This window comes from Hyperolius riggenbachi, chromosome 12 (genome assembly GCF_040937935.1).
Source record: "Hyperolius riggenbachi isolate aHypRig1 chromosome 12, aHypRig1.pri, whole genome shotgun sequence".
Classification (NCBI taxonomy): Eukaryota; Metazoa; Chordata; class Amphibia; order Anura; family Hyperoliidae; genus Hyperolius; species Hyperolius riggenbachi.
Genome location: NC_090657.1, coordinates 226,498,617 through 226,520,244, shown reverse-complemented (window position 1 = coordinate 226,520,244; position 21,628 = coordinate 226,498,617). Strand labels below are relative to the sequence as shown.

General features: G+C 46.0%; 2 protein-coding genes across 4 annotated transcripts in view; one reads left to right on the top strand and one right to left on the bottom strand.

Annotated features, from left to right (window-relative positions):
* The window catches only part of DNAH9 (dynein axonemal heavy chain 9), a 328,292-nt gene extending 314,130 nt beyond the window's left edge, over positions 1-14,162 (bottom strand). For 2 of the 3 annotated variants that reach the window (XM_068264551.1, XM_068264553.1), the window contains exon 1: positions 14,078-14,162. The gene's annotated coding sequence lies outside the window, so the exon portion shown is untranslated. The remainder of the gene's footprint in view (positions 1-14,077) is intronic. The other variant, XM_068264552.1, reaches the window with a different exon arrangement.
* TIMM10 (translocase of inner mitochondrial membrane 10) lies at positions 14,163-20,291 on the top strand. The gene is made up of 3 exons (XM_068264555.1): positions 14,163-14,271; positions 16,402-16,486; positions 19,532-20,291. Exons 2-3 carry the CDS (start codon positions 16,416-16,418, stop codon positions 19,725-19,727), a joined length of 267 nt encoding a protein of 88 aa, XP_068120656.1. The 5' UTR covers positions 14,163-14,271; positions 16,402-16,415; the 3' UTR covers positions 19,728-20,291.
* The last annotated feature ends 1,337 nt before the right edge of the window (positions 20,292-21,628 follow it).

The window sequence follows — 21,628 nt, the reverse complement described above, 5'->3', positions numbered from 1 at the left end:
TGCACTATGCCCACAGAGCTTATCCTCTACACTCCTCCTCACATTCCCACGCTGACTGCACTATGCCCACAGAGCCTATCCTCTACACTCCTCCTCACATTCCCACACTGACTGCACAATGCCCACAGAGCCTATCCTCTACACACCTGCTCACATTCCCACACTGACTGCACAATGCCCACAGAGTCTATCCTCTACACTCCTCACATTCCCACGCTGACTGCATAATGCCCACAGAGCCTATCCTCTACACTCCTCCTCACATTCCCACACTGACTGCACAATGCCCACAGAGCCTAGCCTCTACACTCCTGCTCACATTCCCACACTGACTGCACAATGCACACAGAGCCTATCCTCTACACTCCTCCTCACATTCCCACACTGACTGCACAATGCCCACAGAGCCTATCCTCTACACTCCTCCTCACATTCCCACACTGACCGCACAATGCCCACAGAGCCTATCCTCTACACTCCTCCTCACATTCCCACGCTGACCGCACAATGCCCACAGAGCCTATCCTCTACACTCCTCACATTTCTACACTGACTGCACAATGCCCACAGAGTCTATCCTCTACACTCCTCACATTCCCACACTGACTGCACAATGCCCACAGAGCCTATCCTCTACACTCCTCCTCACATTCCCACACTGACCGCACAACGGCCACAGAGCCTATCCTCTACACTCCTCCTCACATTCCCATGCTGACTGCACTATGCCCACGTAGTCTATCCTCTACACTCCTCACATTCCCACACTGACTGCACAATGCCCACAGAGCCTATCCTCTACACTCCTCCTCACATTCCCATGCTGACTGCACAATGCCCACAGAGTCTATCCTCTACACTCCTCCTCACATTCCTACGCTGACTGCACTATGCCCACAGAGCCTATCCTCTACACTCCTCACATTCCCACACTGACTGCACAATGCCCACAGAGCCTATCCTCTACACTCCTCCTCACATTCCCACGCTGACTGAACAATGCCCACAAAGCCTATCCGGGTTAACAACCTCACCCTTGCCAAAGCTAAATACTCCATCTTGCTCCTCCTGAACCTCTCCTCGGCATTGGACACTGTCAACCATTCCCTCCTCCTCCAATCCAAGGGTATCCATGACCTAGCCTTAGGCTGAATCTCCTCCTACCTCTACCGACCGCTACTTCAATCGCTCCTCCTCCCCTCCCATCCGACTCTCAGTTGGTATTCCCCAAGGCTCCTTCCTATGCCCCTTGCTCACCTTCACCACTTTGATTGGTAAAGTCATCTCTTCCAAGGGTTTAAATTACCACCCGTATGAAGACGACACCCAAATATATCTCTACACCCGGCCCTCTCCACCTCAACCATGGACAAGGTCTCCTCCTGCCTCTCATCCATCTCCTCCTGGATGTTCGCAAGGTTCCTAAAGCTCAATCTGGACAAAACTGAGCTCCTGACTTTCCTGTCTCGCACAGCTGCACCACTTCCGGTTATATATCACAATAGACAACACAATCATCCGCCCAGCCTCCAAGTCTCTGGACTCTACTCTCCACATCCAAAACATTACATCCTCCACTGGCAGCTTGGCCTACAAATCGGTGCACAGAACCTGCCCAACCTACATCTCGGATCTTGTCCACAAGCACATACCGGCCCGCCCCCTCTGATCTGCACCACTCCCATGCATGATTCCAGGACTTCACTAGGGCTGTCCCCACTCTTTGGAACTCGCTCCCCCCACCCATCAGACTCAACCCCACTTTTAATGCTTTTGAACGAGCCCTCAAGACCCCACCCCAGCATCAGTACTATATAATACGTTCTTCTGAGCACCCTCTCAACAGACGCACCTATTGTGTCTCTACTCTAGATGATTGATAAAAAATGATAAAAGTACAGTGACTGCTTTATTGCAGCAGCACAAGTGAATTCTATTGATTTATTATTTCATTTTTGTGGACTAAGCACTGCCTTAGTTTAATTTATAAGGTATATATGATGACTATTATCTGAGACACAGAACATTATATCAGATTTTCTTTTAATTACAGTCGGTGCATTTTCTTAAAGACAGGACCCAAAAAAGTGATTTGACTCCTTGACTCCGACATCACAGCCCTGGGGTGGCCCCCAGTATCAACCAGCAGTCATAGGTGCCCCCAATATCCGCCAGCAATCATAGGTGCCCACAATATCAGCCAGCAGTAATAGGTGACCCCCAATATCAGCCAGAAGTCATAGGTGCCCACTAATATCAGCCAGCAGTCAAAGGTTACCCCCAATATCAGCCAGCATAGGCATTGGCCAATGACTATGGTAGGATTAGAGTGTGAGCTCCTCTGAGGATAATCAGTGACATGACTATGTACTCTGTAATGTGCTGCAGAAGATGTCAGTGCTATATAAATACATAATAATAATAATAATAATAATAATAATATGGTAGGACATTAGACTAGGACTATGGTAGGATTAGATTGTGAGCTCCTCTGAGGGCAGTGACATGACTATGTACTCTGTTAAGTGCTGCAGAAGATGTCAGTGCTATATAAATACATAATAATAATAATGTGGTAGGACATTCGACTATGACAGTGATGGCTAACCTTGGCACTCCAGCTGTGACAAAACTACAAATCCCATCATGTCTCTGCCTCCCCAAGTTATGCATAGAGCTGTTAGAGTATTGCAATGCTGCATGGGACCTGTAGTTCCCCCACAGCTGGAGTGCCAAGGTTAGCCTTCAGTGGACTATGCCTATGGTAGGATTAGCTTGTGGGCTCCTCTGAGGACAGTCAGTGACATGATTGACCATGGGACATTTAGTAGCTATATTTCACAGGAGGCATCATATGCTCATTGACCATGGGACATTTAAGGTGCCCATACATCTAGCGATTTTTCAGTACAAACTATTTGTTTCGACCATATTATCAAATCGAGAATGAATCGAGTGTGTTCTAAAATTCCCAATCGATGAAAAGTGGCTGATTTCATGTCGAATCGACCAGCTTACTCGATCGAGCAGGATGCAAGATATCGGTCGTTAGCATAGGAATCGGCCACTGTTCACGTCATTCGATCGACTTTTGCATTCAGAGCATGGAGACACAACATCAGTCAAATCGAATGTGAATTGCATAGGAATCGCTTGTAGTGTGCGGTTCACTAGTCCATTGACTTTCAACCATACTAAAGCCGATTCCTTAATAAAGTCAATCGCTTTGTCGATTGAATCAGAATCGTTAGATGCATGGCTACCTTTAGTAGCTCCTGCGAGATTTCATACTGAAATAGATTGGGAATCAGCCTGCGATCTATGGCAGCCAACAGATCTCTCTCCCATAAGATTATAACCGAGAGATCTGTCTCTTGGTCAGCCGGCCGCCAAAATTGCTAGATGTATGGGCACCTTAAGAGACAGAGGCTCAGCAGGACAGGCAGGCAAGCTGCATTGCTTACAGTAGCTTTCAGATTTTTTATTATCCTTAGAAAAGTAACAATTGGTCGCAGCCAGCATTACAATGTAAATATTATACACAAATTGAGCAACATTTTTGTCCAGCATATACAAAAAGGTAAAAAAAAGAAAACTTATAGAGAAACTCAGACCAAGAATTGAACTTTATCCCAATCAGTAGCTGATGCCCCCTTTCCCATGAGAAATCTATTCCTTTTCACAAACAGACCATCAGGGGGCGCTGTATGGCTGATATTGTGGTGAAACCCCTCCCACAAGAAGCTCTGAGGACCGTGGTACTCCTGGCAGTTTCCTGTCTGTGAACCTTGTTGCATTGTGGGAAATAGCTGTTTACAGCTGTTTCCAACTGCCAAAAAAGCATGCAGCAGCTACATCACCTGCCAACAGTAAAAATGTCACCATGCAATAAATGTCAGAATGTAAATCAGGGATTTAAAATAATTTACAATGGGCAAACACTGACTAAATCATTTATACATAATTATTGTAAAAATGAAGCACTTTTTATTACATTATTTTCACTGGAGTTCCTCTAAGTACAAACAGTTACAAGATAATATTGTTCAAGGAACATCAATCATAGAAAAAGCAGCATATAACAGTGGTCAAAGCATCCAGCGAGAAAGCTATGAAAGAGAAAATATACCATCAAAAAGTGAGAGTCAAGACATATCCAGCGCAAGGAGAATGGAGAGGTTATTTCTGTCCCTCCAGTCCAGCCCAGGTTGCCAGTGGTCTGAATTTAGGCATTGCTTCCCTCAGCATGGAGCTGAGGTTTACGCAGATCATAGTATTATGAATAAGGAGAATGTTGGAGTTCCTCCACTAGAGGCTAGTTTGGGCTGCTTTAGCTATGTATTGGACTGGCCTATGTTGTGCATGTTCTGTGGTAATCAGCTTTGCTGAGACACTAATGACCTATCCTGTGAATGTTTTTGGTTTTCTGCAGAACGTGCACTGTTCATGGTACTGGAGGACTGGGTTTGGTAAGACCTAATCTAGAAGGCTCATGACCCAGGAGAAGCACTAAGGAGAACCAGTTATATGACAGCCCCTAAAACAAAACAGAGATTTAGATGGATGTAATCTGTGTGCCATGGCTGGAGTCATATAAATCCTATAGAGTAAGCTACCCCTAGAAAGTGTCCAGACATTCAACACGTTTCTTCTAGAATGTCCTTCGAGATATCCTCCTCCAAGTGGGGGGGCTGTATTTTGCACCGAATAGAGGGATAAGACACATTTACTACTGGGACAAATTTCTTACAGTTGGGTCAGGCCCGTATGGGAGAGTAGTCTAAAGGACACCTGGCATAATGGAAGACCTGCACAATTCTAAGAAATTCTCGTGGTAGGGACGGTACTGTTATTGGAAGTTTTTGTGGCCCATTCAGTTGGCCCTATCTAATAGTTGGTGCAGTGTTAATGCCTAGCACCTTCCACCACCCACCACATGCTAAAACCATTCGTTTGTGTAGCTTCTTGGAAAGTTCAGTAAAAGCTGATAAGGGGGGGGGGGGATTTAGATCGTACCGCAATATGATTAAGGGCTACAGACTTCCAAGTTTTGGGATGGTTTCTGCCCATGGTAGGCCTTTCCACGAGTATGGGTCAATGAGTTTGTTTTGTAGGCACACCCAGGCTGGAGAGTGAGGTTTTGCATGTACCAAAGAGACTGGCGCCAGTTAGGCTGCATTATAATACTTAGCGAGAGCCGGTAGTGAAAGCCTCCCTCTGTTTTATGGCGGTACATGGAAGATCTCACAATCCTGGGCTTCTCAAGGCCCCATATAAAACGTAACGTCCCCTCTGCAATTCACTCGGGTCTTCAATGTGTGCTCAATGAGCAATGTTTACAAGGAAATCAATATGTCAGCCTCCATATTTCTCTCACTTCAGGTGTGCTGTAAGTCATTTGACTGAATTACCCAACGGCCTTCTAGAAGCACAGGCACAGATGGGACACTCAAAAGAAATAATAATATAAGAGATAACAATATTTACCCACACCACATTAAATTATGCAGTAGTGGTGAAATGTGATTTCCTTTGGTTGTGTTCTATAGTAATACTGTAAGAGTTCAAACATACCATTGTATTTTCTGATAAAATCAATAACATTAAATAACCTTTGCTTAGACAAAGGACTCTGGGCCGAAGGCACTGTGGGACCTGAAAGACTGGTGGGGAGGCCAGGTAAGTAAAAATTGACTTTTTTTGTTCCAATTTCCAAACAACACAATCATTAAAGAAAACAGAACAATTCATGGAATACCGGGATGGCCCCATAGAGGTTAGCAATCCCCTTGTTGTTCACACTGTGTATCCCCCCCATAGCATGAATGACGGCTGTAGTCTTCTGTGGTAGCTGTGATGAGGGAGGTCATTTCCTCTGAAGATAAAGCTGCCCGTTCTTCTTGGAATAAGGCCCCTGCTTCCTGTGAATATTGGCCTGCCCGGCATGATCTGCACGTCTGAGGTCTCCCCAGAGCAGCTGAATGATATGGAGGTCAGGAGATGGCCAATGCAGAACCTCACATTTCTCTGCTGCAGCCAATGATGGGTGGATGAGGTCTTGTGTTTGGGGTGATTGTCCTGTAGGGAACATTCGAGTGCGTCCAACGTGCTGCGTTCATCTTTCCATCAATTCTGACCAAATTCACCCCTCCTCTCCTTCCCAAACATCAGAGCTCCTCCTTCATGCCTCACAATGGGGATGGGACTCCTCTCCAAACACAGCATCTATTGCGGACACCATAAAATTCAATTTTGGTATCATTGCCCCAATAACTTTTTTCTTCGGGAATTTGACTGCTTGACTAGGTGCTGTTTTGCAGTTTGAGCCATTCAGTGACATTGGGGCAGTATTGGCTTTCTTCTGGCAATCAACCAGAAAGCCCATTTCTTTTCCAATGCCTGCTTATTAGGCGTACCATCCACACCACTATTCTGCCTGGGTATCAGTTAGGGCTTGTTCTCACTACAAGAGCTTTTCTGAGCGCTTTGTGATTTTAGAAACCCTTGTTAATGGTGTGTTGCTGTGTGTGCGTTCTCACTGGAGTGATGGGATTCTGTAAAAATCCCCCCTAGCATTGTATTACCAAGCTTTTAAAATCTCTGGCGTTCAAAAAGCTCTTGTATTGTGAATCAGCGCTTAGGCCTTGTTGACATTGTGTTCAGCTCACATGTCCGTCCGCTGAGGGCTTTTTTTCTGCGTTTTTTCAGCGTTTCCCGGCGGTTTTTCGCTCTTTTTGTGGGCGTTTTTGTAAGCGCTTTTGTAAAGCGCTTCCGTCTTTTGATCTGGAAAAAAATCCGGAAAAATAAATCCAATGTATTTTTTATTTTTATTTAACGCTCACACAATCGCTTGCCAACGCGTTTTTGTGAGCGTTTTGCATTTTTCCTATACCTTCCATTGAGGCAAATCACGTCAAAAATGGCCCAAGCACCGCTTTTCAAAGCGGGTTACAAATGAACCGCTCTGATATGAACTCTCTCATAGAGAATCATTGCACAAGCGCTTTCAGGGTGATTTTGAAAATTGCCGTGCTTAAAATTTCACAAAAACGCTTATAATGTGAACAAGGCCTTAGAGTTATTTGGGATTTTTTCTTCACATCTCAAACACTCCTGGGGGTTCTGGCTGAAATTTGTGTTCGTCGAGCTGACTGTGGTTTTGTGTCAGCAGAACCCTTTAACCCCCTTGGCGGTACGCAGTTTCTGATGCTGCGTCTGCCAGGAGGTTTTTTGCCCCCCCCCCCCCAATTTTCTAAACGCTTTAGTTAACACTTCGCTAGCTAAGCGTGTGCTAAAAGTTGCTAGCCCCCCCCCCCCCATGCCTGGAGCAGATTAGACAGCTGCGCCGGCGTGGGAACGCTGGAGGGTACGTATAGCGGAAGGTATTGCGGGCGATCGCGGGGGACCGGAGCAACTTTATGCATACGCTTAGCTAGCGAACCACTAGCTAAAGCGTATGCCACCAATTTTTTATTTTTTATTTAAACGTCCATGTGATCCTCCGCGGCAGCTACCCCGTGTGTAGCACGGGGTTACCGCTGAGGTTAAAGGACTTCCGAGGCCAATTAAAAATCCGTGCCATTCTGCCGGGTCCCTGCCACTCAATAGCCACCCGGGCCGGCTCAGTCAGGAAACAGACTGTAGCGTGGATCGGGGGGTTGGCCCTAGACCTGCGCAACCGCGGCCAGCTCATGCGGCTATGTTTGTAGAGGCAGGAGAGCCCAACCCGGGCCGTGAGCCAGCCCGGGGGGCTATTGAGCGGCGGGGACCCTGGCGGAACGGCACGGAGGGCGCGGACGGCGTCGTCCGTGCCTTTAAATATGATGCAAGTATTTTAACTTTTTTTTTTTATTTGGCCTCGGAAGTCCTTTAACCATTGCTGAGTGATGTTCTCAACTCTTTGGATGTATTTTTATATCCTATTTATAAAGTTGAACCCCCTTCTCTCTCAACACTTCTGACAGTTCTTTTGCTGCAGGTGAGAAACAAGATCCCAGCCTCTCACTTAAACTATGTTTAAATAGTTTTTATTGGGATTTTTGAAAATAAACAGTACAGCCAAATAGGCAGTTGTATACATTTGTTTATAAAAAAAAGTTCATATTGGTAACAATAACATAGCTTTTATAATGGCCGTTCACAACAGTTTTCCAGATCAAACAGTATTCATAGTGATAGTAACATTTGTTTATATGTCATACATGTAGTAATAATCAAATTGGTGTACTTAACGCATAAGTATTTATGCAAAATACTGTTGCTAAGCCTGTTAATAGATATATGTTTCACAGTAAGAAGAATTTTATGATACTTCCATAGATAAAGGATTAATTGGCTATGTTGTTTTGAGATTAGTTATAATTTGAATGGAGCAGATCTCCCTAAGAGTTGGGGGACCAAAACCACCCTGCTGAACTCTCAGGGGTCGTGTCCATCTCAATAAGTCAAACCATAGTCATCTATGTAATTCCGGTTAAAATTAAGTTGAGTACGGTAGTTTCATTCGCTTATGTCTTATACTGCATATTATTTAAAGTGGATCCGAGATGAACTTTTACTCATTGCATAATTGTGTTCCTTTCCTATTGTTTATAGGGCATTCCTCAAGCCAAATACTTTTTTGTTTTTGTTTTAATACTCGAATTCCCTATAAACGAAAGAAGCCCCGCCCACAGTTTTGGCAGTAGCAAGGGCTCATGGGAGCTCAGTCTGGGCAGGAGGAGAGGGAGGTATTACTAGCCAGAGATTTCAGAGGCAGAGGGGAGGAGGAGGGGGGATTAGGTTTTGTGCTGATGATGCAGATAAGCCTGCCTCTGTGTAATGTTTACAAACAACATGGCTGATGTCATTGTATCACAGGAATAATCAATCATATTCTGTTAAAGCTGTTTGCAGCTAGATTTGCTGTGTAAACTATCTAAACTTTAGGTAACATATATAGACAAGGTCCTTGTTATAGTTAGTTTTTCATCTCGGATCCGCTTTAAGCTTATTTATTTATTCTGCTTATTTTGTACCCAAATAGAGATTAACTTTTCTAATAAAAAAAACTATAACTGAACAATAATAATGGGAGTATGAGAAGGATGGGAATATCCTACAGGGGCCTTATAGCCGAGTATCAATTGGTTTATACATAGTTGAGGTGGTGGGTTATTGGCACTTTGTGTGCATCATACAATAGTACAGGATAAGGAAACTCAATGAAAGGGGTTTGATGTTGTCTAGAATTGTCATAGTGATATTGATATTACATCAAAGTTTCAAAGAAATCAATAGTCAAATAGTTTGGAGTTAGGACATAAAAATAACCATTGATCAGATCTCCAAAGGAATTTATCCAATGAACCATATCTCAGAGCCCAGGACTTTTCAGCAATTAATTGGAATTCAACAATTTTGATAATTTCCTCAATGTTTGGTATACTATGAGATTTCCGGTAATCAGCAATTGACAGCCTAGTAGCAATTATAAGCTGACAAACTACTGAAACTAGAGGCAAATGAGTCACAGGGGTGGACAATTAGGGTCCGTTTCCACTATGTCCGAATATGCAGCGTGTCCCCGCGTACGAGACAGACAGGGAAACGCAGTCTATTCAGACAATAGCCTTACCGTCCACATCGCATGCCGGTGCAATTCAGATGGCATTCTGCAGTCGCAGAAGGGAACCGCGTCCAATTCAGAAGTTGAAACCGACCCTTACACCAACAACCAATGAATCTGTCTGTGTCAGCATGTGTACACCATCAGGCCAAATACGGAGGAGTAGTGGATAGTACTTTCGCGTTCAAGTACCAGCAAGGGCACTATCTGCATGGAGTTTGTATGTTCTCCCTGTGTCTCTGGGGATTTCCTCCAGGCACTTGTTTCCTCCCACATCCCAAAAACATACAGATAGGTTGATTGACTTCCCCTTACATTGGCACTAGACTAAGATGCAAACATGACTACTGTAGGATTAGAGTGTGAGCTCCTCTGAGGACAGTCAGTGACATGACTACGTACTCTGTAAAGTGCTGCAGAAGATGTCAGTGCATATAAATACATAACAATAATATGGTAGGACATTACACTATGACTGTGATGATTTGCTCAGCTGCCTGTGCAGGCAGGCAGCTTTTTGACCATTGTGTAGGTTTGCATGCTGCAGGACTCTGGAAAGAAGAGCTTCTGTCAGTTTTGCAGCTTGTGCTTGCTGAGGAATTTGCATACGTTGTCATGCAAATTGCCTGGCCACATTCATTGGAGGCGTGTACTATAAGTACTATGTGTGTCCCACAATGCTTGGCTGTTCATAAGGATTTCGTCCTATGTAACACTCCTGGTGGGGTGTCAGCCATGCTCTTGGTTTGAAGATCAGCTTAGAGTAATTCCTGGAAACTGTGCTAGGCAGATTTCCCTAGTGCAGTCAGGATTGTTTATCTGTTTTGTTTGTCTGTTGCGATTGTCCTGTCCCAGCGGTGGTGGACAGGAAATGGTTCTGATCTCTGTTCTTGGAGCATAGCTGGTGCAGCGGTTGCTACCAGCTATCTCTTTTGTTCTGCTTCTCTGGATCGCGCTAGCCACTTTTCGCTAGCGCTGTGGATCCTTTTGTTCTGTCTCCTGGGATCGCGCTAGCCACTTTTCGCTAGCGCAGTGGATCCTTCTGTTCTGTCTCCTGGGATCGCGCTAGCCACTTTTCGCTAGTGCTGTGGATCCTTCTGTTCTGCTACTCTGTACCTGGATCGCGCTAGCCACTTTTCGCTAGTGCTGTGGATCCTATCTCTCGCTTGTCCCTGTTTTCGTGTGTCTGTCTTGTCTGCTACGACCACTTGCTGGAGGCTCGGTGAGGTAACCGTTAAGCAAGCGTTCGCGTCCCCTGTTTCATGTTTGTCTGTCGATGGTTAGTTAGGCGTGCTTGTCTCTATTGTGCTTATCACGTGGAGACCGCGCATAACCGCGTGCACTGTTGCGAATGAGTGCGGTGTTCGCGGTTAGCTAGCGTTTGTTATTTTCCGCATTTTCTCATTGTATTATTTGCTGTGCCTTTGCTACCCTTGTATTCTATTCTGATCTGCCTTGTGTCACGTCTGGCGATCGCGTTCCTATTTCATATCTGCTGTTGTGTGTGCGCGGTCGCGACTGGATTGGCGCACACACATACAACCTGTCCCTTTGCTCGTTCTCATTCGCAATTGCCTCTCTTGCGATTGCGTTCTGCGCTTCGTACAATTCCTGTCTGGCATTTGTGGAGGTACAGAGGATTGGTTCCTCTGCACTCCCCAGCGCCATCTGCCGACAGGAACTTCCCTCTACAGGTGCGTAGCACCTTTTGCTGGGTGCCTGCAATTACACGCTTGTGGAGGATTTCCGCCGTGTCAGCGCACGCGTTGTGCGCTGATCACGGAGAAAGTTCCACAATCGTTACAATGACAGGATTAGATTGTGAGCTCCTCTGAGGAGAGTCAGTGACATGACCAAGTACTCTGTGGGAGAAGATGTCAGTGGTATATAAATACATAATAATAATATGGTAGGACATTACACTATGACAGGATTAGAGTGTGAGCTCCTCTGAGGACAGTCAGTGACATGACTATGTACTCTGTAAAGTGCTGCAGGAGATGTCAGTGCTATATAAATACGTAATAATAAGGTGGGACATTTCACTTTGACTATGGTAGGATTAGATTGTGAGCTCAGTCAGTGACATGACTCTGTACTCTGTAATGTGCTGCAGAAGATATTAATGCAGTATATATACATAATAATAATATGGTAGGACATTAGCATAGCTCCCAACTGTCCCTCTTTTGGAGTGACAGTCCCTCTTAGGGAGCCCTGTCCTTCTGTCCTCCACATTTGTCCCTCTTTTAGGACTTTTTCCCTCTTTTATGTAAATATATATACATTTCTCTGCTAAAAAATGTGTTTGACTCTAAACTTTATTGAATCCTTTAAATTGATATATTACTAATTTTAAAATGTTAATATAAAGGAAAATGAACCAGGATAGAAAGGACCAGTGTGGTTTAAATTATAAAAACATATTTTTCTTATGAAATCTTTATGGTATGCGTGGCTAGGAATGTGATGGGGGCGTGATCAGGAGTGTGGCAGGGGCATGGCTTAAAGAGACTCTGCAACAACATTTTCAGCCTTATTTCTTCTATCCTATAAGTTCCTATACCTGTTCTAATGTGGCTCAATTACTGCAGCCTTTTCTAGTTGCACTGTCTCTGTAGTATATCTAATCTTCTTTTCTTTGTCAAGCTTTGTCGACCCAGAGCAGAATGCACTGCCTCTGCTGTGAAAGGGAGAAGTTATGCATGCCCCCTCCACGCCCCATGCAGGCTGTGAGTGTGTGTGCTTTGTTTATCCCCCACAGGCAGGTCTCTGCTCCCAATTTCAGCTTGTCTGTGGGGGGAGGGAGCTGCCCATGCTGGGAAACTGTGAGAAACCCTGACTAGAGTGCAGATAATTCACTATGTAATAAAAACTTGTAGTCTGTGACATGATATAGATATATATATATATATATATATATATATATATATATATATATATATATATATATACACACACACACACACACACAAACATCACTTCCTGGTTAGCGGCCATGTTTTTCGTTTGTAAACACTGCCTAAAACTGGCGTATAAAAGCCAGAGGTGTGGCGGAAACAGCAAAGAGGGATCCAGGAGATCACAGTGACTTGATTGGTATATTTTTTTATTGTACAAATCAGACAGTACAGATTCTCTTTAAGTGTCGCTCTTTCTCATCTCAAAAAGTTGGGAGGTATGGACATTAGAATATGACTATGGTAGGATTAGATTGTGAGCTCCTCTGAGGACAGTCAGTGACATGAATATGTACTCTGTAAAGTGCTGCAGAAGATGTCACTGCTATATAAATACATAATAATAATAATTTGGTAGGACATTGCAGTAGGACTACGATAGGATTAGATTGTGCGCTCCTCTGAGGACAGTCAGTGACATGACTATGTACTCTGTAATGTGCTGCAGAAGATGTCAGTGCTATATAAATACACAATAATAATATGGTAGGACATTCGACTATGATAGGATTAGAGTGTGAGCTCCTCTGAGGACAGTCAGTGACATGACTATGTACTCTGTAAAGTGCCGCAGAAGATGACAGTGCTATATAAATACATAATAATAATATGGTAGGACATTAGACTATGATAGGATTAGATTGTGAGCTCCTCTGAGGACAGTCAGTGACATGACTATGTACTCTGTAATGTGCTGCAGAATATGTCAGCATAATATAAATACATAATAATAATATGGTAGGACATTAGATTATGACTATGGCAGGAATAGATTGTGAGCTCCTCTGAGGACAGTCAGTGACATCACTATGTACTCTGTATAGTGCAGCAGAAGATGTCGGTGCTATATAGATACATAATAATAATATGGTAGAACATTAGACAATGACTATGGAAGGGATTAGATTGTGAGCTCCTCTGAGGACAGTCAGTGACATGACTATGTACTCTGTAAAGTGCTGCAGAAGATGTCAGTGCCAAATAAATACATAATAATAATATGGTAGAACATTACACTATGACTATGGTAGGATTAGATTGTGAGCTCCTCTGAGGACAGTCAGTGACATGACTATGTACTCTGAAATGTGCTGCAGAATATGTCAGCATAATATAAATACAGTACACAAAAATTATATAGTAGGACATTAGACTAAAACTATAGTAAGCAAGAAAAAAAAGTGTAGTATTCCATACAGATGTGCTATTAATGTTCTCCGCGGACCCCAGCTGGATTAAAGCTGACAGTCTGCACTTCAACTGCATATGACCTCCATTTAAAATGTGTTGTAGTAATGTACAGAGAGAAAATTAGAAAAAAAAGTTGTCTCTCTTCAAATATGTATGTGCTTGCTGTATATATACATTGCTGTGCCCCTCAAGCTCTGACCCCATCTGTATCCTCCCTCGCCCCAACATCTATACCCACTGCTCCCCCCAGCTCTGCCCCCTGGCTGTACGCCTCCTCTCCCCCGGTGCGCACATCAGGCAGTGGGGTGTGGAGTCTCACCTGTCCCCGCTGTGTATGAGGCGCGGCGGCCGCTGGTTGCCGGGGGATACGGAGCATGCACGTTACCATGGCTACAGCCGCCGAGAGCCCAGCAGAACGCTACAGAGCGGCGCACAGGAAGAGACGCGTACACCGCTTCCTGTTGGCTGATTTGAGGACACGTGGGTGACGGAGGAGAGCGTAGAGGACAGCAGGTAATGCTGGGGTGTATAGCGCCCCCATTCACTCCCCCCACACACACCGCGCTGCCGGGAGAGGCTGACAGCAGCGGCAACCTACAGCTGAGCTATACACAGTGGAGCTGCTTCACTGCTGGGGTGGAGGGGCAGAGGCTGCCTGTGTCCTCTCCCTGCTGTCCCCCCCCATTCACTCCCCGCACACACTGCGCTGCCGGGAGAGGCTGACATCAGCGGGCCTCTTTCCCTGTTCATAACCCTTCCCTCCCAGCCTGGGGGCCCATCTCACAAGGCATACAACAAGTGCGGCCATCATGATCTGCACACCTTATAACAAGTGTAGCCACAAAACACCTGATCTGAAGTATAGTCCCCTGTATTGGAGGAAGGGAAGGCTAGTAGACGGGGCCCTCATCGCCTCTGGCCAGGGGCTCCTCCCCTCTAGTTACACCCCTGGCTGAGATATACAGAAGATGTTTTCCTGCTGTGTTCCTGCAAACTACCAAACATTGTCCAAATACCACACATTTACAGTGATATGCCCCACTTTGCTTAAAGTGTACCGGTGTTCCAACTAACTAGCATACATTGACAAAACTGCATACATTTAAAGTGATATACCCCTTGTTAGTAGAATCAGTGTCCCCTTGCCCGCTCGCTGGGCTGTGGGCTCGGTCCTCGCTTCGCTCGGACAACTTTTTATTCTAACTCTATGTCCACTTGGATAGTGGAGATTGCACATCAGCACACAGGCAGCTAACTGGGGTTGAAAAGGTTAATGCTGCTGATGGGTATTATGGGGTTAATGTATGCCCTGCATGACTTTGCACATGCTCAGTAGTATTTGTATGCTATTCTGTCGGGTATGCTAAAATGTTGGAACACCTGAGCTGAGTCTATATATATAAGTTTTATACATACCAGGGGCCTTCCTCCAGCCCCATGTGCACAGATTGCTCCCACGCTGCCATCCTCAGTCTTCTGTACCGGTCTTGTAACTTTCTCCCGTCGTGGCCAATCTGCGCAAGAGAAATGCGCTCTCTACGTATCTCTCCTGCAGGCACTGGAGAGATACGTAGAGGGGCAGCTGGGTCCCCGGTTCGAATCCCAGCCATGTCAACATCTGCAAGGAGTTTGTATGTTCTCCTCTTGTCTGCGTGGGTTTCCTCCGGGCACTCCGATTTCCTCCCACATCCCAAAAACATACAGATAAGTTAATTGGTTGCCCCCCTAAATTGGCTCTAGACCAGGGGGGGTAGGTTCACATAGGCTTACTGCACCTCCCGTGGCCCAGGGCCTGCCTCCTTTCTCCCGCTATTCCTGCTGTTGTCCTGGTCTGAGTGGTCGTTGCCCTTCGACCTGGACACAATGCGCTGCGCATACACATTATGTCCTCTTGTGCACACACAGAGCACTGGGTCCCTGGCAAGTACGGTCACATGCCACCCAAGAGGACATACTGCGCAGCACTGTATGTCTGGGTCAGAGCGCACCAACTGCTCCGACCATCACAACAGCAGGAATAGCGGGCAAACGCTGGGCAACGGGGAGGAACGGAGGCCCCTCCTCACCGCTCCACTGCAGAGCCCCTCCTTCCCTATCTGCTGCAGGGCCCCACCTCCCCTATCCACTGTGCCAGCGCAGGGCCACTCCTCCCCATCTACCGCGGGGAACCTTCTCACCCCTCCACCGCAGGGCCCCTCCTCCCCTATCCACAGCAGGGACTCTCCTCTCCACTGCAGGGCCCCTCCTCTACACCCCAGGGCACTTCCTCCACTATCCACTGCCCCAGCTCAGGGCTCCTCCTCCTCCTCTATCCACTGCTCCAGCGCAGAGCCCCGCACCACCGAATGGGCCCCTCTGCCCACCACAGGACCCCCCTCACTGCACCACCACAGGGCCCCTACTCCCCATCGCCCTTCCACTGCAGGGCCCCTCCTCCCCTATCCACAGCTCCAGCGTAGGGTTCCTATTTGTTACCCAAGTTTTCACAAATTTACTATAAAACATAACTCCGTCTGCATTTATTACTGATTAAAAAAAACCCTCCTGGCCCATTTTTATATTGTAGCTGGTTTCATGTGAGCAGCGATTTCCTGTAATTGTGCTGCACCTTCTCTCTAATACTGCTTTTATTTTTTGTTTCAGAGGTCACTAACAACATGGATGCCCAAAAAGCGCAGCAGCTGGCAGCAGAACTTGAAGTGGAGATGATGGCAGATATGTATAACCGGTGAGAAAAATGATCATTTACTTTACAGGAGACCCACCCAATCATTCCCACTTCTCTACACCTCCAACAGCCCCATCTCTCCTTTCCTGACCCTAAAGGCTCATACACACATCAGACTATAGTCTTTGGAAAATGAAAGATCACAGACCAATGTTACCCCCTTCCATGTAGTATGAGAGCCATACTCTACACAGTCTTTTCTATGGAGCTGAACTCCCCATCAGAAAAAAATCTTTGCAAGATGCTGCACACACAGATGCTGTACAGACCCAAAAGATCAGTATCTGCAAAAGATCTGTTCCTGCCAAAGATCCGTTCCTGCAAATTGCATTCATAGTCTATGAGATCTGCCGATCATCATACACACCTTGTTTAACTGACATTCATCTGCAGATCAGACAATAATCTGCAGATCTGAAAATCCATCCTGGTGGATCTGATCTGCAGATGAATGTCTGTTAAACAAGGTGTGTATGAGGATCTGCAGATATCATAGACTATGAATGCATTTTGCAGGAACTGATCTTTTGCAGGAACAGATCTTTTGCAGATACTGATCTTTTGAATGTCTACAGCATCTTTGTGTGCAGCATCTTGCAAAGATTTCTGTCTGATGGGGAGTTCAGCTCCATAGAATAGACTGTGAAGGTATGGCTCTCATACTACATGGAAGGGGGTAACATTGGTCTGCGATCTTTCATTTTCCAAAGACTATGGTCTGATGTGTGTATGAGCCTTAACATACCTCCAACAAAATGACTACACCCTCCACACTAGTCTCCACAGCCCGGATCTCTTCTTTCTTTGACCCTAACATACCTCCAACGGCCCCACCAACAATATGACTACATCCTCCACACTAGTCTCCACAGCCCCCGATCTACCCTCTCCTGACCCTAACATACCTCCAACACCCGCCAACAATATGACTACACCCACCACACTAGTCTCCACAGCCCAGATCTCTCCTTTCCTGACCCTAGCATACCTCCAACAGCCCCACCAACAATAAGACTACACCCTCCACACTAGTCTCCACAGCCCCCGGTCTCTCCTCTCCTGACCCTAACATACCTCCAACACCCCCGCCAACTATATGACTGCATCCTCCACACTAGTCTCCACAGCCCCCGATCTCTCCTCTTCTGACCCTAACATACCTCCAACAGCCCTGCCAACAATATGACTACATCCTCCACACTAGTCTCCACAGGCCGGATCTCTCCTCTCCTGACCCTAACATACCTCCAACACCTTTGCCAACAATATGACTACACCCTCCACACTAGTCTCCACAGCCCCCAATCTCTCCTCTCCTGACCCTAACACCAGCAGCCCTGCCAACAATATGACTACACCCTCCACACTAGTTTCCACAGCCCCCGATCTCTCCTCTCCTGACCCTATCATACCTCCAACACCCCCGCTAACAATATGACTACACCCTCCATACTAGTCTCCACAGTCCTGATCTCTCCTCTCCTCTCCTCTCCTGACCCTAACACCAGCAGCCCTGCCAACAATATGACTACACCCTCCACACTAGTCTCCACAGCCCTGATCTCTCCTCTCCTGACCCTAACATACCTCCAACACCCCCGCCAACAATATGACTACACCCTCCACACTAGTCTCCACAGCCCTGATCTCTCCTCTCCTGACCCTAAAATACCCCCAACCACCCCACCAACAATATGACTACACCCTCCACACTAGTCTCCACAGCCCTGATCTCTCCTCTCCTGACCCTAACACCAGCAGCCCTGCCAACAAAATTACTATACCCTCCACACTAGTCGCATGCCAGAATATGGTAACAATGGCGATGAAGTTGCACTGCCTTCGCAGGGAACACCCCCCCCCCAGGTCCTGTATGAGGCCGTGGAGATAGGCTGCCACTTTCACGTTTATTGAATGTGGTCTTACCACTCTGGCCGGTGGGCAAGAATTGCTTTTTTAATATATTTGTTTAAAAATGTTTTGCAGTGTCTGTAGTATGAACCCAGAAGAAAAATAATGTGGCACCCCCTATAGTTCAAAACACTAGTCAAGTGCAACAAAAGACTTACAGTTACCTCACCACTGCCGCTGTATCGCTCTTCATCGTTGCTGCACATGAGCTCCGCGAGACTCCATAGAAGAAAGCAATCAGAAATGTGGGTAGAAAGACAACAGTATGTGCACCCTCCGTCCTGTACCAATGCTGGTTTATTGTAACATTCGTGTAACCATGGTGATCCACTAACAAATAAAGACACACATAGAATACCTCTTATGCTGGGAATACACAATGAGATTTTTCAGCAGATTTACTGTCCGATCGATTTCCATTCACTTCTGAGAAATCGTTCAGAAAAGTGATTGAAAATCAGATCGGACCTGTCGGAAATTATGTATCGACCATCTATCTGCCGAAAAATCTCATGATGTATTCCCAGCATTATGCTGTGCTGCGAGCTGCTGGTGTGTAGGTGGGAGATGAGGGACAAACGTGGTGATGCTTTTGTCTTTTTACCCACACGTCTTTAGAAATAGATTGGCACTTTATGGACAGACCTGATACAGCAGAATCTCCTTATACTGAACTCTGATATAGTAACCTCCGGATATAGTAAACTCAGTCCTCAGGTCCCAGCAAATGGGTCTGTATACATAAAACGATGTAGAAGTCTTTGCGGGCCAGACAGTGAAGCATACCCAGGTGACAACCTGCAGTCCAATTGGATAGCAGTGCCACCTGATGTGGAATTCTATTGGAAATCAGCGAATTACTGCTTTCTGGCTTCATTCTATATGCGGACCGCCAATATTTAAAGATGTAGCTGGCCGTGTGTGTGTGTGTGTAAAAGCCTCAGGGGGCCACATTCGGCCCACGGGCCTTATTTTGAGGACCACTGGTATAAATATACAATGTATGACTAATTCTGCTATTGTAAACCTCTGACATAGTAAACAACGTTTCCTGGTCCCCTGGAGTTTACTATAAAGGGATTCCACTGTATTTAATAATGGAATCTTAACTCATGTCTTCCTTCCTGTTGTCAGAATGACGGGGGCGTGTCACAGGAAGTGCGTCCCTCCTCACTATAAAGAGGCAGACTTGTCTAAAGGCGAGAGTGTTTGCCTAGATCGCTGCGTATCGAAGTACTTGGATATCCACGAGCGGATGGGAAAGAAACTGACGGAACTTTCCATGCAGGACGAGGAGCTAATGAAGAAGATGCAGCAGGGAGTAGTATAATCGATGCATGTCTGATGGAACCTTCAGAGGCCGATGGTCCAACAAGACCTCTTCAGACTTTTTTCATTATAAACTCTAAGCCTGGCTACTGTTTGTTTTTATTTTTTATGTATATTGTGTGGAATACATCATGATTTGCAACGCACCAAGTTTTCTGCCATGGAGAGAAACTTTTTTTTCATTGTTATTTTTATTGCCTGGTCAGATGGGTTTCCAATGCTGACTTCCAATGTCAGATGCTGCTAGACTGACCTGATCAGCAGAGACCTTCTCCCATCATCACCCACAGGTAGTGAGGAAGGAGCCGAGAGGAGGAACTCATCTTTCTGGAGTGCTGACCCCACCCACATAAGGGTGAAGCCGTGACAGGACACTCGCTAGTCTTTCACAAGAGCTTACCTCGCCCATGTGAGGGAGGAGCTGTGAATCTTCCCACAGAATTGACCTTGTCCACGAGAGACATACTCTTTGTTGCCAGCTCTGCAGTTATAGCTGAAGAACTTCTCCTTGTTTCCCATTTAGCTCCTCCTTGCTCTGCCTGTAATAAAAAATGTCCACTTCCCACAGTCACTATTCTGTTTTATAAAAGGGTTACATAAGGGCAGTGAGAACCTATTTTGTTTCACTGGGCATAGATACACATGCCACTCGAGGAGGTGGTGGTGGGGTCAGGTGACAGCTCTGAGCAGAGGGAGGGGGTGGGCGAGGTCAGGTGATAGCTCTGTGCTGTGGTAGCAACTCTTACTTTGCTGGCAGCTCTATACTTTGTATGCACATCTCGGGGTCATGTGACTAAAGTGGTTTCTCCAGAACAGGCGAGTGACGCCACAGACCCCGATCACCTTTACTGGCAATGAGACACCTGAGAGGGCAGACCAGAGCTTTAAACCATGGACTGGTGACTTTTCACATGGCATTCACATTCTGCTTTCTGCCACATAAGCATGGCTTTCTGTCATCAGTTATCTTACAGAGAGAAGATTCAAAGTTTGATTTTAGTATTCAGTAAGTATTTACTACTAAGATACCTTCCCAAATTAATCTGACAAGCGGGGGAGCAGGCCTGTATGGTGAGCTGTGCTGATGCTCACCATTCCCCCATTCTCCTCTGCCCCTCTGCTGCCTGTAATTGCCTTCCGGCACCCTCTTCCGGTTGCCTGGGCATCACTGCAGCTGCGCGCATTCTAAAGTACACAACCGTGGTCAGGATGCACATGGTGTCATCGTGACGTCATGCAGAGCGCTCCCGGCCGCAGATGTGTACTTTAGAATGCGCGCAGCTGCAGTGATGCCCGGCTGACCAGAAGAGGGTGCCGGAGGGCAATTACAGGCAGCGGAGGAGGAGGAGCATCAGGTGGCTCACCATATATGCCTGCCCCCCCCATCCCTTATAAGGGAGAGAGATATGGAAGCTGCCATATTTATTTCCTTTTAAAGAGTAACTGTCAGGCTGCAAAAGCTTATTTAAACCTCTATTCTCCTGTGTTAAACAGTTTAGAAGGAAGCCAAAAAGGCAATACTGAAGTTAAAAATCTCTCTTACTTTAGATGTGTGCTGAACAGCAAGTATGTTAGACCCAAGCTCTCAAAAGGACGAGAGGCCGCATACCATACTGCAAAGCATTCTGGGGCTGCTTGGGTCCTCCCCTCGGCTGTTAGTGAGAAGTTACAGGCTCATGTTACAACAGAGTAGCACTGAAAAATCTCCGGGCAGAGTACACTGCAGAAGTCCGCTATTGTTCCTAGCCACATGGCTAATTAATATTCACTGCACAGTAGTGTTGTCTTTTTTCTGAGTGGAATCATCAGGAAGCAGGCAGGACATGACAACACATTTGGCTTCATAGGAGACAGACAAACATGGAACCTGCCATGAGCTGTCAGGAGCATCATTCTCTGCAT

What these genes read in the sequence shown, in the direction of transcription:
- TIMM10 (XM_068264555.1), top strand. Translation starts at nt 16,416, where the DNA reads ATGGATGCCCAAAAAGCGCAGCAGCTGGCAGCAGAACTTGAAGTGGAG. An exon ending in ATGGCAGATATGTATAACCG is followed by an intron (nt 16,487 to 19,531) that starts GTGAGAAAAATG and finishes TCCTGTTGTCAG; the next exon opens with AATGACGGGGGCGTGTCACA.